The sequence below is a fragment of the Cynara cardunculus genome (assembly GCF_001531365.2).
Source record: "Cynara cardunculus var. scolymus isolate 2C chromosome LG 3, CcrdV1, whole genome shotgun sequence".
Classification (NCBI taxonomy): Eukaryota; Viridiplantae; Streptophyta; class Magnoliopsida; order Asterales; family Asteraceae; genus Cynara; species Cynara cardunculus.
Window position 1 is genome coordinate 36,685,851 of NC_037530.1, and position 18,241 is coordinate 36,704,091.

Sequence of the window (18,241 nt, forward strand, 5' to 3'; positions counted from 1 at the left end):
ACATATCAGATATTAAACTGATAAGAACAGATACTACACTTGATCTTAGCCAAAAGGCCGAGAAAGGTATGCTTTTTCTTTAATTGGGACTTGGTTTTTATAGTCCATGAGGTCTCTATTTTTCTATCAATCAGGCAATGTGGGACGCATCTCAAGGAACTTATGTGAAGAATTGTTACAGAAAGTTTTACCAAGTTTGACTTGAATACCCTTTGTGCGTGTCTTGCTGGATTGAACGATTTCAAGTTAATAAAAGCCGCTTTCTTCAAATTATTTTAGAGCTGATTTTTCTTAACCAAAATCTTTTTCCTTCAAATTACTGTTTGGTTTTATATGATACTAGTTGTGTATTTGCGTAATGCGACGGGAACCATGAATTTTAACAATTTTGAAGTTCTACTGGTTTTATAAGATAAGATTTAACGATGATATATGTTACACTTGGTCTTTACATATTAATACAATTTGAATAAATAAGAGTTATRGTTCCAATTACAGACTATAGATGAAAAAAATTGTATGACAGATTAAAATCTAATATATTTAAAATCCAACATATTTAAACGACTCCACAAATGTATTCGATTTACACCAAGAACAAAGAAACAAGAAACTTGAGTTTTAAGATAAACACTCAAAACCAATAAAAAAACTACAAATTTAACAGATCATAAGCCAAGAAAAGACAAAAAAAGATGGGTTTTAAAATGAAATTTCAACTGCTTACTCTCTTTCTTGTCCAGAAACTCAGATGAAGGTTGAATTAATACATGTATATATATATATTTCAAAAAAAAAACCCTATAACATATTAATTCAAAACATATTATACAGTGCAATTTGGACAGCCTAACCCCAAAATATATAGTATATATATAAATAAATAACTATAAAAGTATAAATCGTAAATACTAAAAATATTTTTTCACAGTATATATAATATATAATAATATAATTAAGTCAAAACTATTCAATATTGGACTTATTTCGAAGGTATTAACGGGACGATTATAATGATGTAACTTGTTAAAATAAAAATGTACTTTTTAAAACATGTTTTAATTGATATATGATTATGTATGTTAATTTGATAAAGGTTTAAAATGAAACATTTAAAAGTAAATGACGTAAAGTAAATTAATTAATTAATTATAAGAGTATAAAGTGTAAATTTAAAATTAAAGTTTAAAAAAAATCGGTGAGAGGGTGAGTGTATGTGAAAGGGTGAGTGTAAGTGGGGAGAGGAGGGGGTGAAAAAGTGAGTATAAAGGGTATTTTGGTCATTTAGTATTTTAAGACTTTAAGGGTCTGTTTACTTGTGGCTTAATGAGCTTACCCGATAAATGGGCTTATTCGCACAGCCATTTTAGGCTGTTTACTTCGGGCTTATTCGCCCAGACATGGGCTTATTCGCACAGCAGGATACCAGCCCTTGTCCACATTAAGCCAACAAAAAGACCTGCCTACCCTTCAACAAAACACACGCCTCTCTTTTCTCCTCCAATAGTCGCTCCTTCTCAAAAGCTTGTTTATTGCTTCTGAATCAAAACCCCAAATCTTGAATCAAAAACTTTGAATAACAAAAAGATTTCATACATCAAAGAGTTAAATCGAAGGTTTTCAAACCCATTTCATGCATCAAAAAYCCAGATTTGGAACCTGGAAGCACCATCGCCATCGAAAAAGATCTGGAACACCGCCATTGAGCGACGAAGATGAAGATGAGGCACAGAAGGCAGCAGTTGCTGGGTGGTGAAGGAGTTGGGGAAGACGAACGGGAGGCCGGCAGAGGGACTTGTGGTTCATTGGAGAGTGGAGCGTCGTTGTTTTCTAGGGGTGGGGGAGGATTTCATBGTTGGGAAGAGTTGGGTTTTTAARGGTGTGAAGAGGGGGTTGGTGGAGGTTGCAGGCGCGAGGAAGATGGAGAAGTTGGTGGTGGCAGCTCTTTTGGGTTGGGTTTTTGTTATTTAAATATTTTATTTTTCAGAAATATTATTTGGCTTAAAAAATGAACAACAATATACTAAACAGCCCATAGTTAATACTCAGGGGTAAATTGGTCATTTTTGTTATTCAGACTGTTGATTCAGATAGAAAAGTAAACAGCAACCCAAATTTATCCAGACAGCTAAATTTATCCAGACAGACAAATTTATCCATACAGGACTTAATAGAAAATTTGATAAACAGCCCCTAAGACTTTTATTAAATTTGCTTAATAAGATAGTATAAATAATAGGTTCATTTACTCGTAAACCCAAATTTTCATTTTCATTCCCCTTATGAACCAAACGGGCTCCTAAGTGATGGTGATGTAATAGATGGAAGTTTGACATCGTATTTCCAGTCGTTAGACAAGCTACAATCTCTTTTTAAAACAGAGAGATGTTCCTAACGAAGCCACCTTCGGACAAACGATGACGGAATAATTGTTGCTTCGAAAGTAACTTGTTTGGCTAATACTTGGTCATACATAACAAAGGAATAAATGCGAATGTTTGGCTAAAAACCGTCACCGGTTGAATGTGACTTACAAGCAACCAGCTTAGATTGAACAATTTTCATTTTCATTTGTTCCAATAAGTTCATTCTTAATTTATTAATAATCATTTTATTTATAAACACATTAATTATAACTATTATTTTTATGGTTAACAAAAAGAGTGAATTATACGTTAGTGGTTATCGTGATTTGCTCGATTTTTGGATTTATTTTTTAAAACAAACCATCTATATTGGTGGTCTTTAATTTTTCATTTTTATAACATTTGGGGTTTCTTCACTTAACGATGTTAGTTAGCAACCGTTATGAATGACTAATTGGTCTTTAAACAAACTATAAGGACCAAAAGTTAAACTACTCTAAAATTTAATATGATTCACAGTTTTTTAGTTTTTATTAGAAAATATTTTATAGAGTTAAATGCATGAAATAACAACTTGCTTTCATAAATTTTCTTATCATAACATTCTATTTTTTTTTGTTACAGCAATGTACTTTCAAATTATTTTTTATTAAGGCATCGTACTTTAAAAAATCTACTCATAATAGAAATGGGAACCTGTTATCTTTTAAACCGGTTAACCCCTTGACTTTTTTTGCTTGTGTGGCTTTAATGAGATGATGTGGATGACATCATTTTGATGACCCAACTAAAATAAAAATAAAAACTTAATTCTAATTCATATTAGTGATTTTTATTTTTCATTGCTATGATCTAGAAAAACATTTATTTTATTTTATTTTTGATTTTTTCTTATTAAGTTACATACAAATTAAATATTATAGAGTAAAATATTTCTTAAATAAATATGCTACATTATTTTCGAGATATATTTTATTTGTAAAAAAAATAACACTTCTTATTTTATGTTGCTCAAATAAATAAATATATTTTAAAGTTCTCTTTAAAATGTTAACGAAATAAATTGTGATATATAATTTTTTAATATTGTTATATTAATAAATAATTCAAAAAAATCTAATTAATTTAATATATTTATACATCAAACAAAACTTTTTGAACAAATATAATATATTCTTTAAAAGATAATATTTTTTGGTAAAATATGAACAATTCTTATTTTCCTATTTTCAGTAAACACATATTTTTTTTAAAAATATTAGTGAGATAAGTTGTGTTCTACTAGTTTTATTGATAATGGTATATTAATAAATAATTTAAATTTTTTTTAATTCATTTAATATATTTATTAAATAACATGTAAAATATCTAAATATTAAAATTAAAAATACAATGTAAAAGAAGAAGTAGTAGATATATAATAAAATAATTTTGAAAGTACAATGATATAGTAACAAAGTCACAACACTATAGTACATGCGGACAGCCTACGTGGACAATAAGGTGGCATAAAAACTTGGTATGATGGGTAAATTTATATCAAAAGGTTACCCAGTGCTACAATGGATAAATTTTTCAAAGTACAGTGTCCTAATCAAAATAGTTTGAAAGTACATTGCTTTAATAAGAAAAATTGGAAGTACAATGTTATAATAAAGAAATTTATAAAAGTAGATTGTTATTTTTTTGCATTTTGCCCTATTTTATATTACTATCACAAACCAAAAATCTTAAAATAAAATACATATTAAAAAAAATATTTATATTTATTTGTTATAGTGATGGTTTTTATTAACTGTTTGAATAATCGATGTTTTTTAATCTTAATTTATAATTTTTATTTTGTTGTTATTTTAATTATTTGCAATTTGACACTATATTAATGATCTCATGTTAACCGAACTTAATTTTCAACGCTATCTTTTTTGTGAATTTAATATGTTTTAAACGAATATAAAGATTTTTATTAGTATGTATTTTATTTTAACAATTTTAATTTGTGATTTTAATAATAAAATATTTTTTAATAAAAAATAAAAAAAACGTGTATCAGATTTAACTTTTGGTCCTATAGTTTGTTCAAAAACCGATTGGTCCTTCATAAAGATGCCAATTAACGCCGTTAAGTGGGGGGGACCATAAGTGTTATGAAAATAAAGTGTTAGGGACCACCAACGTAGATGGTTTGTTTTAAGAACCAAATTCGAAATTTGAATAGACCACATAAGTCATCGGTGTAATTCACTCTTATAAAAATATATGGATTTAGCGATGTCAATGTCGGTTAGCAAATTGCAATTTATTTTATATTTGTTTCATAATTATTCAGACAAAACAAAATTATTTATAACGCACGTTTTTTTTTTACTCAAGGCCTCTACAATATCACGGTTGTCCAGCCACCATGCGATGTAACCGTCCCCTGAATTTCTCAAAGGAATTCAAATGTATGTTTAAAACTGATCACCACTCCTTTTTACGCGTTATGTCAATTGTAATCGTCCCATGTGTAATCAAACGGTTCATATCGAGAAGGAATTTATTTTTTGTTGCAATGGCAAAATAGATTCGAACCTACTACCAATCGGTTAACAGCCGACCGTTCTACCACTGAGTTACTGAGGAACAACAGGAGATTGTAAAACTTTGATGAACAGAAGTTAAAGAGGGTAATGTACTTTAACTTGATTTATATTATGGGTAATGTACTTTCAAGACTTTCATCTTGGTACTTAAGATGTAAAGTTTTAAACATCTAAGTACTCAGATAACCTCCACAACTTCGACACTTTTCAAACTCCAAAATGAAGCTACAAGACTGCAACTACTTTGACAAAACTTTACCTCTTCGACAAGTAAATATCTGGTGGCTCCACCAATCAACGTGGGAGATTGTCTCTATAACTAAATATCGTTGGCTTCTTCACTGTGTATGTAAAAATGAACCAACTTTGAGAAAGCAACGGTGTCACGATGACAGTGAAAGGACGTCAGTTAGAGAGGAGAAGCAATAGGAATGGAGGGGAGAAGAGAACAGAGTGGACGTTTTGGTTTCATATTACTTTTTTTTATTTGTTTTTTAATTGATGATGTGACTATCGATTTATTATCTTTATAATTAATAATTCTGTTACTGTAGGGTTGTCAGTAATCAACTTTTTACCCAAATTTAATAATTATGTTACTTCGTATAAAAGTAACCGTTTACTTACTGAAGAAGTTTAACATGACCTTTAAATATATGTAAAGTTTAGTTCAGACCTTAAATTGACATCTTTTTTTTAAGATGGTTCCCAAATTAAAAATTAGAAGAAAGTTGATTTTTTTTTTGACGTAATTTTTCCAAAATCATACATCTATATGTTTATATCAGAAAATATATGTAAAAGAAACCAACGTTTCCAAAAATTTGTATATATTTTTCATGATATTATGCATGGATCAGATATATTATGGCGAAATTATTAAAAAGAATTATTAAAACATAATATTTTATTAGAAAAAAGAAAATATTTATAAAAAAGTAGTTTTCTATACTATATTTATAAAAAGTGGTTATATGTACTATATTATTGATATTTATTACTTAAAATTTATAATTACAAGTAAATTATGTGTAAATACAACTTATTAAAGCTATATTTTTAAATTCGTATAACTAATCGCAGATAAACATAATAAGATATAGGATAAATATCTCATTTTAAATATAAAAAGTTTAAAATATAATTAAGATAATCATTGATTTATAATAGAATCATTTTTTCTAAAATTATATTGTTAAGTCAAAAATAAATTACTTCGTTATTAGACCTACTTTTAATTATAATAGAAAATGAATTAAAGAAATTATACAAAAAAACGAGAGTTTTTAAATAATTAATTTGATATTAATATCGATATATTTTCAAATTTTTATGATATATTCAAATTCATTTTTATTCAAAAGTAAAACATTATCTTTATCAAAACCATATAAATCGTATTATATATTAACAGAGACAAAATAAAATAAAACATTAAAATAAACATGTATATTGTTACATTGTGCGAGTATTTTTTAAAAAAAAAAAATATTTATAAAAAGTGGCATTTATTTTTCTTAAAATCCAGAATCTCTTGGGTACAAGGGAAGGAGAAAACGTGACCGTACAAGTAAAGAAAGCGAATTGCGCCGTCAAATATACATCGCCACTCCTGCTTTCTTTATAAACGCAACTGACCGTTATTTCGTTAAATAAATATTCCAACTTCCATACCATACATGTTATGCACTTCAATCATCAGCAAACCCATTCTCCCTTCTAAACCCTAACCCTACTTTCACGATTGCTTCAATTTCATTTCTTTAAGCTCAAGAAACCAATACCATTCATGTTGCACCAATTTCTTGGTTTTCATTCACAAAAACCCTAAGTTTTACCCACCAATTTCAAATGAATATGGAAGCGAAGACCAAGAAAAGAAGCTTGCTTGTTGGAGACACCATTTATGAAGACAATCAGAAGAGAAGCAAGCAAGAAGATGTGAAGGTTGGTTATGGCGATGGAGTTTCTTGGTTCAGAGGTGCAATAATCGGTAAAGGAAGTTTCGGTTGTGTTTTTCTTGGCAATTTGAAGAACCCCAAATCCAAATACAACTCTTACCCGCCGATTATGGCCGTGAAATCGGCAGAAGTCTCTGTTTCTGGTTCAATTCAAAAGGAGAAAGAGGTTATGGATAATATCCGTGGGTGTTGTAATGTGATCAAGTGTTTTGGTGAAGAGATTACCAATGGAGAGAATGGTCAGATGGTTTACAACTTGTTGTTGGAGTATGGCTCTGGTGGAACCCTAGCTGATCTGATCAAGAAATCCTCCGGTAAAGGGTTGCCAGAACTCGATGTCAGATGCTACGCTAGGTCCATCCTTCGAGGGTTACGTCACATTCACAAGCAAGGGTATGTTCATTGCGATCTGAAACCAGATAATGTATTGCTTGTGTCTAATTCTAGAGATGGTTGTTTTAATGCCAAAATTGGGGATTTCGGATTGGCGAAAAGGGCAAATCAGAAGAAGAACAAGTTGGGTCTTAATTGGAGAGGTACCCCTATGTATTTATCCCCAGAAGCTGTAAATTATGGTGTTCAAGAGCCTCCTGCTGATATTTGGGCAGTCGGGTGTATCGTGTCAGAGATGTTGACCGGAAAACCTCTTTGGTTTTCGGAACAAGATTTGTGCATGGACGAGATTTTAAGTCGAATTGGCGAAGAAGACGAATCACCGTGTATTTCTAGCAATATATCAACAGAGGGCAGGAGTTTCTTGAAGGGTTGTTTGTCTAAAAAGATTATGTGTAGATTAACTGCTAATATGCTATTAGATCATCCTTTCTTAAAAGGGTTAGTTGAAGATGATGCCAGTGAGGTTAAAGATTCACACCAAGAAGTTTTGGACATAAACACCATCACCTCATCACCAGTGTTCTCAGATGATGATGATGATGATGATGATGAGATGTGGTTGTCTTCATATTCAGATGGGTCATGCTATTCATGGTCAGAAGGAGATGTGGATTCCATGGAGAATCAAGAAAGCACAGATGCAAGATTCAATGTGTTACAACAATATCCAGTAACATTAACCATTTCCAAGGGAGTTTAGCAAGATTGATGGTGAGAATCCACATTTAGTAGAGTAGTTATCATTCTTTATACATGTTTATAGTCATATTATGGTAAATACAATAAATATATATATATATATATAATATATATATAGGACTTTGATACATAGATACATTCTTGTAGATGACATCCTTATTGGAATTTAATCAATTATTTGGTGGGATTTGGATTTGGATTTGGAATTGGATTCCATTCCAATCCCATATTCGGTTTAGCTGGTTTAGCTGGAAAGATCAATAATTAAGTTTACGTTCATTGTTATGTTTTCGTCATACTTTCTTTAATGCAGAATCGGTTTTATAGCGATATTGACGTTAAATGGTTAATCGAATGATGAACAAATGTCCTCCAAAAATGGCACAAGAATCTCTCTTTTCTGATCTTGAAACCGTCTTAATCTTTGACTTTTGTATGTGTATATGTATTAACCACACATCATCATCATCGACCATCCACAAGAAACGATCGTCGGCATTGCTGTCACTCTGATGCATTTCAAGGTCTATCTGTTACTATACACCCATCTTTTCGTCATTAGTTGTTCTGATGCCTTTAATATCACAACTATCCTCAGCCAACACCCATCTTTCAGTACCTTCAATCACTATATCTCTCAAACCCAACTTACTGCAGAGATCAATTCGCGCCGAATTATTACAGTTTTTGCTGTTCCTAACGATGTTGTTTCGTCTTTATCTGGAAAACCGCATGATGTGCTTAAAAACCTCTTGAGGGTTCATGTTGTTCTTGGTTATTATGATGTCGAAAAGCTTCGTAATTTGCCAAACGGAACTGTTCAAATGACGACGTTGTTCCAGATCACTGGTCGAGCTGTTGAGCAACAGGGTTTCTTGAAAGCTACGGTTTTGAAAACCGGAAATGTGGTCATTCGCTCGGCTACTCAAACCTGGGGGGCTATTTTGCTCAAGTCGGTTGCGGTTGAGCCTTGTCACATTTCGGTAGTTTCTATTAGCACCGTCATCGTCCCTATGGGGATGGATTGTGGGGTTTTAGTTTCGGATTCAAATTCGACTTCTCCGGTGGAACCACCTGCCCCCCACTCTGCTGCACGTAGCCCAAAAATGCCCCTGGTCCCCGCCCCTGGGCCTTCCAATAGCCCGAAAATGGTTCCACCATGGGCTAGCACTCCAAAAGCGGTCCCATCAATGGCTCCTAAGCCACTGGCATCTCATGAAGGATCTCCATCACCTTCTGCAAATGCACCCGGAGAATCATCACTGGCAGGTGCACCGACGGCGGCAGCCTCAGAATCTCTAGCAAATGCACCGGGGGCATCTAGAGAATCACCCCCCAAGCGTATAGATACACCAACAGGATCACCACCAGCGCCACTCGCCCGACTACCACCTACGCCTTCAGACAGTGGTGGATCTAAAACCTCCGATGACCGGGGGCACACATCGGATGATGGGGGCAAGACGGTTGGCAGCAGCGGTTCCAACCTTAGGATTGTCCTTTGTGTTGTTACAACTCATGTAATACTATCGTCCATCCATTTCATTGTCAATGCATAATAAAAATATCTTTCCTTTATGGTCTTCTTCTGTAACGTCTAAACACAAAGTAGTAAACTGACCTAATAACTCTTAAATGAAATTAAAATTATGGTAAAAGTTATTGATAACCCAGAACTTTAAGCTTATAAGTTAAATGCACCCTTATATACTTAAATATATCTGTATCTACTAATTTTTTTATAAATAAATCTATCTTTTTTCCATTATCAATGCATAATTCTAATATAAAATAGATGCATATAGCATTCCCTCACTTACTATATATGTGGGTGGTACTACATATAGTTAACAGTTATAGAGTTCGATTTTATATGAACCTAAATTTCGTATGTTACACAAACCACCCTTATTTTATGATAATTATATATTTCAGTCCCTGTATTTGGTAAGTTTCATTGACTAGCTTTCTAGCCATCACTACTAACACATAAAATTGATGCTTTTATCGCACACTTTTCATTCTCTTTATCGGTCATTAGGGATTATTGTGATGATAAAACATAATGAGTCTGACGTTAGATTTCTTTACTTTCGAGAGTTTCTGTTTTGAAACTAAAATATGAGTTGAGTACTTGTTTCCTACTTGAGTCTTTGTCCACCCTTTCTCGAAACAGATCCATGCCTTTTGAGACTTTGCCCGCCCTTATGAGAAGAAGTCAAGAAGATAGGAGGGAGGGAATCAATCGTACTTTCACTACTGTGGACCGGCTTTCATAAAGCACCTTTGGGCAGTAGCTACTATTGGGATCCAATTCCGAGATCAATTCGACAATGAAACTCTTTAAGCAATGCCGAATTCTACTTAAAAAATGTACAGGTCTAATGTTGGGCAGGTTCTTGCTCGGGATAAATCGCTTCACTTTGAGTGGGCTTGGCCCACAAGCCTGATTCTCCGGGCACTACGATAGGACGTGGATCGACCATGAAATTCCCCAGTTGGAAAGATGAGAGTCCCATTCATGTCTCGATAAGGTAGAAAGGGCTTCTTGATAGTCTTCGCCTTCTATTCCGGTCAATGAGCCGATATTGTGAGGGCCCTCCAACATGATTGAGATCGTGTAGATTAATGTATATGGATCGTAATGATTAATACGATAAAAGAAAATGTTTTATGAACTGTTCTATTCAAATATAAAGTTCGATTTCATTAGTTGGAGATTGGTTAATGCGAAGTTACATCACCAAACTTATGTTATCATCAATACACTTGTAACTAAGATTAGTTGATAAGCGTTCACCCGTAAAAGTCGCTACCACATTTATTTTATCGGATAATATTCTCAGCCATCAAAATAGATTGTTAGTATACGCCTTTTACCCAATAAGCGTTTATTGGGTAAGACCGTAAGGGTCTTTCTTTTTCACTTACCAGATAAGATTCTCGGTATTCGCTATGTCTTTTGTCAGGTAAAATTCTCGGGGTTTGTCATGCTCTTCTGGTAAGATGGTACCCAATAAACGTTTACCCGTTAAGAGTTTGGTAAAACGGCTCAGGACGTGAAACGATTGAAATGGACCATATATGAGAATCTCCTACAATATGTATCAAACAATTGGGGGGGGTATTTTGCATAATTTTAAAAACGAAGGGGCTATTTGTAACACACATTAATCTTGGTACACAGACTGAAAAACGTAAGTAGAGAGAGAAAGAGAAGATAGAGTGTGAATAGGAGGAGAGCGATCATGGAGAGAGAGAGAGAGATGGCTCCTTTCGGCTCTGAATCAAAGAGATGCAGATAGAAAATTCAGGCGAAGAACATTAATGCAGCGCAGCAATTTCCAGAGAGGATAAACTGACATTTTGAAACAACAAATGAAAGCTATTGTTGTTGTTATTAGCTTGGGATCCTACGAACAAAGAGATTGACGATGACTGTGAAATTAAACACTTTGGTAAACAGGATTTCAATTTCGGGAGTGCTGCAATAAGGTCAGACTTAGGAATTTATGTTTATTGTTAAAGTTGATTTGAAACATGAATCTCTTCAGTCCTTCGTCTTTTTGATTACGAATTCTGCATCAAAAGAACTGAAGTTGTCAAAGTTCAATTTTTTGATTCAGTTCTTAGGTTTTTTGAAGTTATGTTTCGGGTATTTGAAATGGGAGCATGTTTAGTCTAATTACTGATGATTTGCGAATTCAGTTGGAGTTGGAGGGAGATACTTTTCAAAAATTAAGGGTTTTTATATGGTTTAGATGTGATTTGGGATTAGGGTTTGTGTATTTGTAGATTAGAATTTGAATAATTTGGGAATTTGGTTTTGGAGGGAGAGTTAGTTGGAAGTTTAACATGTGATTTGATTTCTTGATCCGTACTGAAAACCTAATTAGGGGTTTCGTCATGTGGATTGCTGTTGAATGATCGGATTTCATTCTGGAAGATGGGTTTTTGTAGATGGATCAAAACCCTAATTTTGTTGGATGATTTAGGGGTTTGATGTTTTTTAGTTAAGAAAGAAGTTGATAATGTTGTGGGTGTTTTAGGAATGTTTTGTGTTAAGAAATGCAACCACCACAGAAGCATTCATGGATCAATCTTGCTGAACTGAAAGATCAGTTAACCAGAAAGCTTGGATCAGAGAGATCGAACCAGTATTTCGATTACTTAAAAAGGTTTTTGAGTTTAAAGCTGAATAAGATTGAGTTCAATAAGCTCTGTTTAAGAACTCTTGGCAGAGAAAACATCTCGTTGCATAATCAGTTAATTCGTTCAATTCTAAAGAACGTCTGTATTAGAAAAGTCCAACCATTAAGACACGATGATCATTCAACAACAGTTGGAAATAACAAGTTCTCCGATGAAGTTTACCACGAAAATGGATACGTTCCAGTTGTAACTCAGGCTTCAACTCCCCTTCCACCTTCTTCCCAAAAGGTTGCTGTAAATACCAAGTATTCGACTGAATCTTTAGGTAGAAACAGCGGGAAAGAGGTGTTCGCCAGGACTTCACTACACGCTCCACTCGGGATTCCACATCTGGTCCGCAAGGCATCATCTTTGGGACGTAATAGTAAATTTCTTGGTATTTTGGATATCAATGGATTGAGGGGCCGTATGGAGCAGCTTGCAGCAACACAAGGCCTTGAAGGAGTGTCGATTGATTGTGCCAGTGTGCTTAACAACGGATTGGATGCTTATTTGAAGGGGTTGATACGATCTTTTGCTGAACTTAGCGGGGCAAGGAAGAATATTTCCATCGAGCCCCACGCTCATTTGAGGCCCTGCAACGGTCTTAGACCTCGTCATCACTATCAATTAGAAACTAGAAATTGGTCTTCGGAGACGATGCAAGAAAAAGAAGGCAACCGCCCAATATCTTTGGTAGATTTTACGGTTGCCATGGAACTCGACCCTCGGCAGCTCGGGGAACATTGGCCCATACTACTTGAGAAGATATGTACACATGCTTTTTAGGAATAAAAAGTTGTCCATTGTAACGAACACCACATTTGTCAGCAACAAATACTGGGTTCGTTTGGTTTGGTTTCAACATAACGGAATTGAAGACGAATCCTCATCTTTGGTTGCTTTGTTGTATGATTAGCATGTATTTCTCAATATTCTTCTGTTTTCTTTGTAATCGAGTCGATGAGTTTATATAGAACAGTTTTGCAAAGATGGTTCTGTGAATTGTGCAGCTGAATGCTTTAGTGAAAAGTTGAAATTGCATGTCTGCAGCTTAACTTAGGTGCTGTTTGGTTTTAGAGAGGTGCTGATCTTTTAAGTCTTATTTCACTTCTGATTGATAAGAGGTGATGCTAAAGTCACAGCAGAACGGAGAAAGTTGGCTTGTTATGTTGATTAATTAGTTGATGGAATGGAATGTGGATCAGCATTCGGTAGCCACCAAGATCTTCCAAAATGGTTTCGGCTTGCGCTTTGCAGGGTTCGACGTCGCCCCCGATTCCGTTCTTCTAAGAATCTCCCACATGACTTGGATATCCTCGTACCCACATGTCTGTATATCGTCATGTAGCTTCAATAGCCCACCACCTGCGAGAAACAAACATAAATCTTTGTAAGTAGTCTGTTAAAGACATCTCTTTTAGTTTTGAACTTTTTGCACTTTGATAATATAAATGAACTACAGATGTATCAAGTTTGCGATTGATGAACCTCCAGAAACCCAAAAAAGCATAAATCCCATTAGATCGCTGACTGAAGGGGGTATTTAGGGGCCGTTTATCTAAATACTTACCCGATAAGCGCTTATCGTTAAGAGTTAACACTATAATATATTTTATTGGGTAAGATTGTGGTACATCAAAACATATTTTATGCAACAATTTACCTGGTAAACGCTTACCCGGGTAAGAGTCGTCGCGTTCACTTACTTGGTAAGACTCTTCATTCTTATCATCGCTCTTACCGGGTAAGATTCTTGCCCCTTATCATGTTCATCCGGTAAGGAAAATTGCCCGATAAGTACTTACTGGGTAAGCATTTTGTAAACGGCCTCTTAGCCAATTGTTTTTTAAATCCATGATTTTTTTAACAGATTTATAGGAATTCTTCTGTATAAAAGCGGGTATTCTTCGAGTAAGCAATGATATTTTTAAACATGTCAGAATGTCATGAATTAAAAGAAAATGACCTTCAAGAAGGTCATTTAGATTATGTTTGTTAGCAGCTTAATGAGCTTAATAGAACTCACAACTTATTCGATCAACTATTTGATAGTGGCTTAATGATATAGAAAGTGACTTATTCAATAAGTTTTACCAAGTATCTTCTAAACATGCTCCTCCTAATTAAAGAACATGATCATTTTATCTATTAAAAAATCATCCAAAACAAAAATCTTTCCAATCTATATAAATAAACTAATCCATCCAAACGAATATATACATTTATATAAGACTTAACGAAAAATACAGCTATAGTCATAGTTCCGTAATTGAATTTGGATGTTAGAAGTGTGGTTACATGAGTGGAATCCTTGACGGGCATCTTGTTTTGAGATATTTTAGAAGGGAGAACATTATAATCATATAATAATATTTTTCCTTTCTGAAAACATGTTACAATAATAAAATGAATTTTATTTGTTTATCGAGTTAAATAAATATATGATTCAATAAATATCTCGATTGTTTTTTAATATAAGTATTTGATCATAATAAATGAATTATAATAATTTTTTATTAATATCCAAATTATAATAATCATTATTTATATAAATATCTCAATTAATTGATTTGTATAGTTTATACTAATGGTTAAGTTTGTAACTGAAACCACTTATATATATGTGTGTGTAGGTAGGTGTAAGTGTTCATTCAAGGGAAAACTGATTAGTTTATGATAACCATGAGATCCACTCTGAAGCATTTGTTTGAGATATTTAAGAATATTTCTTAAATAAGCTAAAAAGGTAATATGGTATTTCTATTTTTGACGATTAATCAAAATATTTAATTAAATTTTTTTAGAAATAAATATTTAATTAAAATTAGTTACCTCAAATATCAATTACGTAATATAGATCGTATTTTAAAGACATTTTTGAATTAACGTGTATCATAGTGATAACGTTCAAAATGTTTCATGTGCACCCCAATTTATTTTCTTTGTTTTATATTTTCGTTATTTTCATTGTTTTACAAAGGATATCACATCATGCATCTTGTATGTATATCTGAGTATCATAGTGAACATCGTTTATAGGTATTATAGTGTGTATCTTATGTTCACGTAAGGTTCATTGGAATAAGGTTCGCCGAATAAAATACGTCGGAGACAGGAAAGAGGAGAGATGAGAGATGATATTTATAAAATCCCTAAAATGTTCTAAATTAATATTTTAAGTTAAAATTAACAAAGTTATTAATTTCATAATTTAACTTTTAATTTATGATTAAAATTAAATTATACGATTACCACAAACAAAACAGTTCTTATTTTATTAGACCATGTGACTGTGTTTATACACGGAAAAAAGAAATGACTGACCGTTATGAGTGGATTTAACACGAGCACCAACAGCAAGCCAAACTCGTCTCATCGGAAGAACCATATTCTGCCACCAGTTCATCACCTGCGATTTCTGACTTCAATCGACCCTTAACCTATACACCCTTATGATCCTCACCCTCACTGTCGTCTATATATATATATACATATATATATATATATATATGTGTGTATATATATATATATATGTGTGTGTGTATATATATAGAGAGAGAGGAGAGTATGGGTGAAAAGAATGATTTTATAGAAGGAAAGTTTCCGTTTATGTACAAACCAAATAGCACAACGTACATCTAACGATACGTGATTAATTTGTGGCCGCTGATTTTGCTTTATTACTTGTATAAAATTACATGTGGGTCCTCCAATTCTGATACTATTACTGATATTTGTTTCCTAATTGTTACCAGAAAAACCTTCAACTTCTTTCACTTTACCTTTTCAGTCCCTTCACTTCACCAACGCATCATATTTGATCCAATTTAGTATAACCGTTACAAATAATATACGAATAATAAAGAAAAGTAAAGAGCAAGGACGAATGGGCTTTCTCGACCTCCATGGCTTCAATTTAGCAATGTTGTTAAACAAGGTTAGAAGCTTCGTACCAACCCGAATGCCTTAGTATCAAGAATCTTCAAAGCTAAATACTTCTCTAAAGGAGATTTTATGCAATCAAAACTTGATTGAACCCGAGTTTCATTTGAAGACACATGTGGGTTTCCTTAGCAGTGACAAATTGCGGTTATCGATGGCAATTGGGCGATGGTGGAAGTATAAAGATTTGGACTGAACCACGGGTAAGGGGAGGAAAAACATTCAGAGTTAAGACTATAATAACCGATGTGTATGAAAGTCTAACTATGTTAGCCAAGGAAACAATTGATGGGATATGAGGCTTTTACGGGAGGTGTTCCAACCAAGTGTGTGGCAACCATAACAGAGATGTCGGTAAGTATTTCAGTTAAACTGAATGCAAATGGGCATATTACACATATTCGACTAACTCATAATGGATTGGATGACTAGAGAAACAAATCACCGATGTGATAATCGGGTATTTGGTTATAAAGCTCGAGATTGTTTTTGAAAATATGGGTAATTTGAGGGATTAAATGTGTTTAGTTGCTTAAATAATAATAATAATAATAATAATAAAAAGGCAATCCCACCACCGCCTTACTCTTATTTTTAATATAATGAGATAATTTCATTTATCTCTCATTAGGTTGATATGTGATTTTAAAAGGAAAGTTGGTGAAAAAGTTTTTCTCATTCAAAGAAAATCGGAGGAAAGAACTCAACTAATTATGTGATTTCTACATGGAAGATTAGTGCCATCCATCTCTTTGTGATTAAGGTGAGTTTAATTTGTATAAACTTTCTTTATTTGGAAACTGGGTTTAGAACCGCATGGTTCTTTATATGAAATTGTTGTTAAAATTGTTTTGATGTCAGAATTTGGCAAATACTATGGGGGTATTGTTATGTTTACATCAAGTGTGGAAATAAGGGTGACATATCAATGAGAGGTGTATTTTGGGTTACAAGGGTGATATATCAATGAGAGTTGTATACTGGATAAGGGTGACATATCAATGAGGGATGTATACCAGGATAAATGTGACATAATCATCGAATTAATAAAAACTGAGTTTTGATCAAGCGTTCAAAATTATCGCATCCATATGATGCGACAAACTCTATGTGATGCGATGAAGTGTGGTTATCGCATTCCAATGATGCGAGAAGTATGTTTTATCGCATCCTTAAGATGCGACAAATTGGTTTATCACATCTTGATGATGAGACAAGATTGGATTTATAGTGTTAATGTGATGCAATAAATTGTGAACCTCGCACCAGTATGTTGCGAGGAATAATGGGATTGTCTTATGTTATCATACGAGGACTTATATGATGCGACAAGTTGGTTAAAAATGTGTTTATTAAATAATTTGATTATTTTGATGTGATAAATGAGATTTGTTATATCAAATAAATGTATATTTGTTATTTCACAAATATGAGTTAAAAATGTGATTTAGAAATAATTATAATTATCCATTGCATTATATATGAATTAGATATAAATAATATAGCGATTACAGCTAATAATTTATATTAGTTACAATATATGATGGGGGTTGATATTGCCACCCACCCCTGGCAACACTTTCTACCCCTCCTGCAATATGTCCCCCTCCTCACAATCCTTTCTCACACTCGCACCATCTTCCTACTCATACACTCACACGATTTTAATTTTAAAAATTTAAATTTACACTTTATACCCTTATAATTAGTTAATTAATTTACTTTATACCGTTTCCTTTTAAAAATTTTATTTTATACCCTGATCAAATTAACATACATAATTGTATATCAATTAAAATATGTTTAAAAAATACGTTTTAATTTTAACAAGTTACACCRTTATAATCGTCACGTCAATACCTTCGAAATAAGCCCAATATTGAATATTATTTGACTTAATTATATTATTATATATATTATATACTATGAAAAAATATTTTTAATATTTACATTTATAGTTATTTATTTAATTTATGATATGCCATTTGTTTTTTCAATTTTTGTTTTACATCATTATCACATTAAAATACATAATTTTATATTAACTAAAATACGTTTTAACATGTCACGTTAAATTATATCTTATATATATATATAT

The 18,241-nt window shown here is 32.8% G+C and overlaps 4 protein-coding genes and 1 pseudogene across 4 annotated transcripts; 3 read left to right on the top strand and 2 right to left on the bottom strand.

The window, feature by feature from the left end:
• On the bottom strand, positions 1 to 70 carry LOC112510653 (annotated as a pseudogene).
• A 6,585-nt stretch (positions 71 to 6,655) lies between these two features.
• Positions 6,656 to 8,101, top strand: LOC112510188 (mitogen-activated protein kinase kinase kinase 17-like). The gene has a single exon (XM_025115515.1). The coding sequence runs from the start codon at positions 6,803 to 6,805 to the stop codon at positions 8,006 to 8,008; it is 1,206 nt and encodes a 401-aa protein (XP_024971283.1). The 5' UTR covers positions 6,656 to 6,802; the 3' UTR covers positions 8,009 to 8,101.
• A 418-nt stretch (positions 8,102 to 8,519) lies between these two features.
• Positions 8,520 to 9,566, top strand: LOC112509211 (fasciclin-like arabinogalactan protein 14). The gene has a single exon (XM_025114066.1). It carries the CDS (start codon positions 8,520 to 8,522, stop codon positions 9,564 to 9,566), a length of 1,047 nt encoding a protein of 348 aa, XP_024969834.1.
• A 1,684-nt stretch (positions 9,567 to 11,250) lies between these two features.
• Positions 11,251 to 13,186, top strand: LOC112508519. Its single transcript, XM_025113160.1, has 2 exons — positions 11,251 to 11,502; positions 11,652 to 13,186. The coding sequence occupies exon 2, from the start codon at positions 12,076 to 12,078 to the stop codon at positions 12,985 to 12,987; it is 912 nt and encodes a 303-aa protein (XP_024968928.1). The 5' UTR covers positions 11,251 to 11,502; positions 11,652 to 12,075; the 3' UTR covers positions 12,988 to 13,186.
• A 72-nt stretch (positions 13,187 to 13,258) lies between these two features.
• On the bottom strand, positions 13,259 to 15,669 carry LOC112508520. Its single transcript, XM_025113161.1, has 2 exons — positions 15,526 to 15,669; positions 13,259 to 13,566 (listed from the first exon to the last, which is right to left on the bottom strand). The coding sequence occupies exons 1-2, from the start codon at positions 15,605 to 15,607 to the stop codon at positions 13,403 to 13,405; spliced, it is 246 nt and encodes an 81-aa protein (XP_024968929.1). The 5' UTR covers positions 15,608 to 15,669; the 3' UTR covers positions 13,259 to 13,402.
• Positions 15,670 to 18,241: the final 2,572 nt, after the last annotated feature.

Coding starts and splice junctions, on each gene's coding strand:
- LOC112510188 (XM_025115515.1), top strand. CDS start 6,803: ATGAATATGGAAGCGAAGACCAAGAAAAGAAGCTTGCTTGTTGGAGAC.
- LOC112509211 (XM_025114066.1), top strand. CDS start 8,520: ATGCATTTCAAGGTCTATCTGTTACTATACACCCATCTTTTCGTCATT.
- LOC112508519 (XM_025113160.1), top strand. CDS start 12,076: ATGCAACCACCACAGAAGCATTCATGGATCAATCTTGCTGAACTGAAA.
- LOC112508520 (XM_025113161.1), bottom strand. CDS start 15,607: ATGAACTGGTGGCAGAATATGGTTCTTCCGATGAGACGAGTTTGGCTT. Junction 13,567..15,525: donor TGTTAAATCCACTCATAACG/GTCAGTCATTTC, acceptor TGTTTCTCGCAG/GTGGTGGGCTATTGAAGCTA.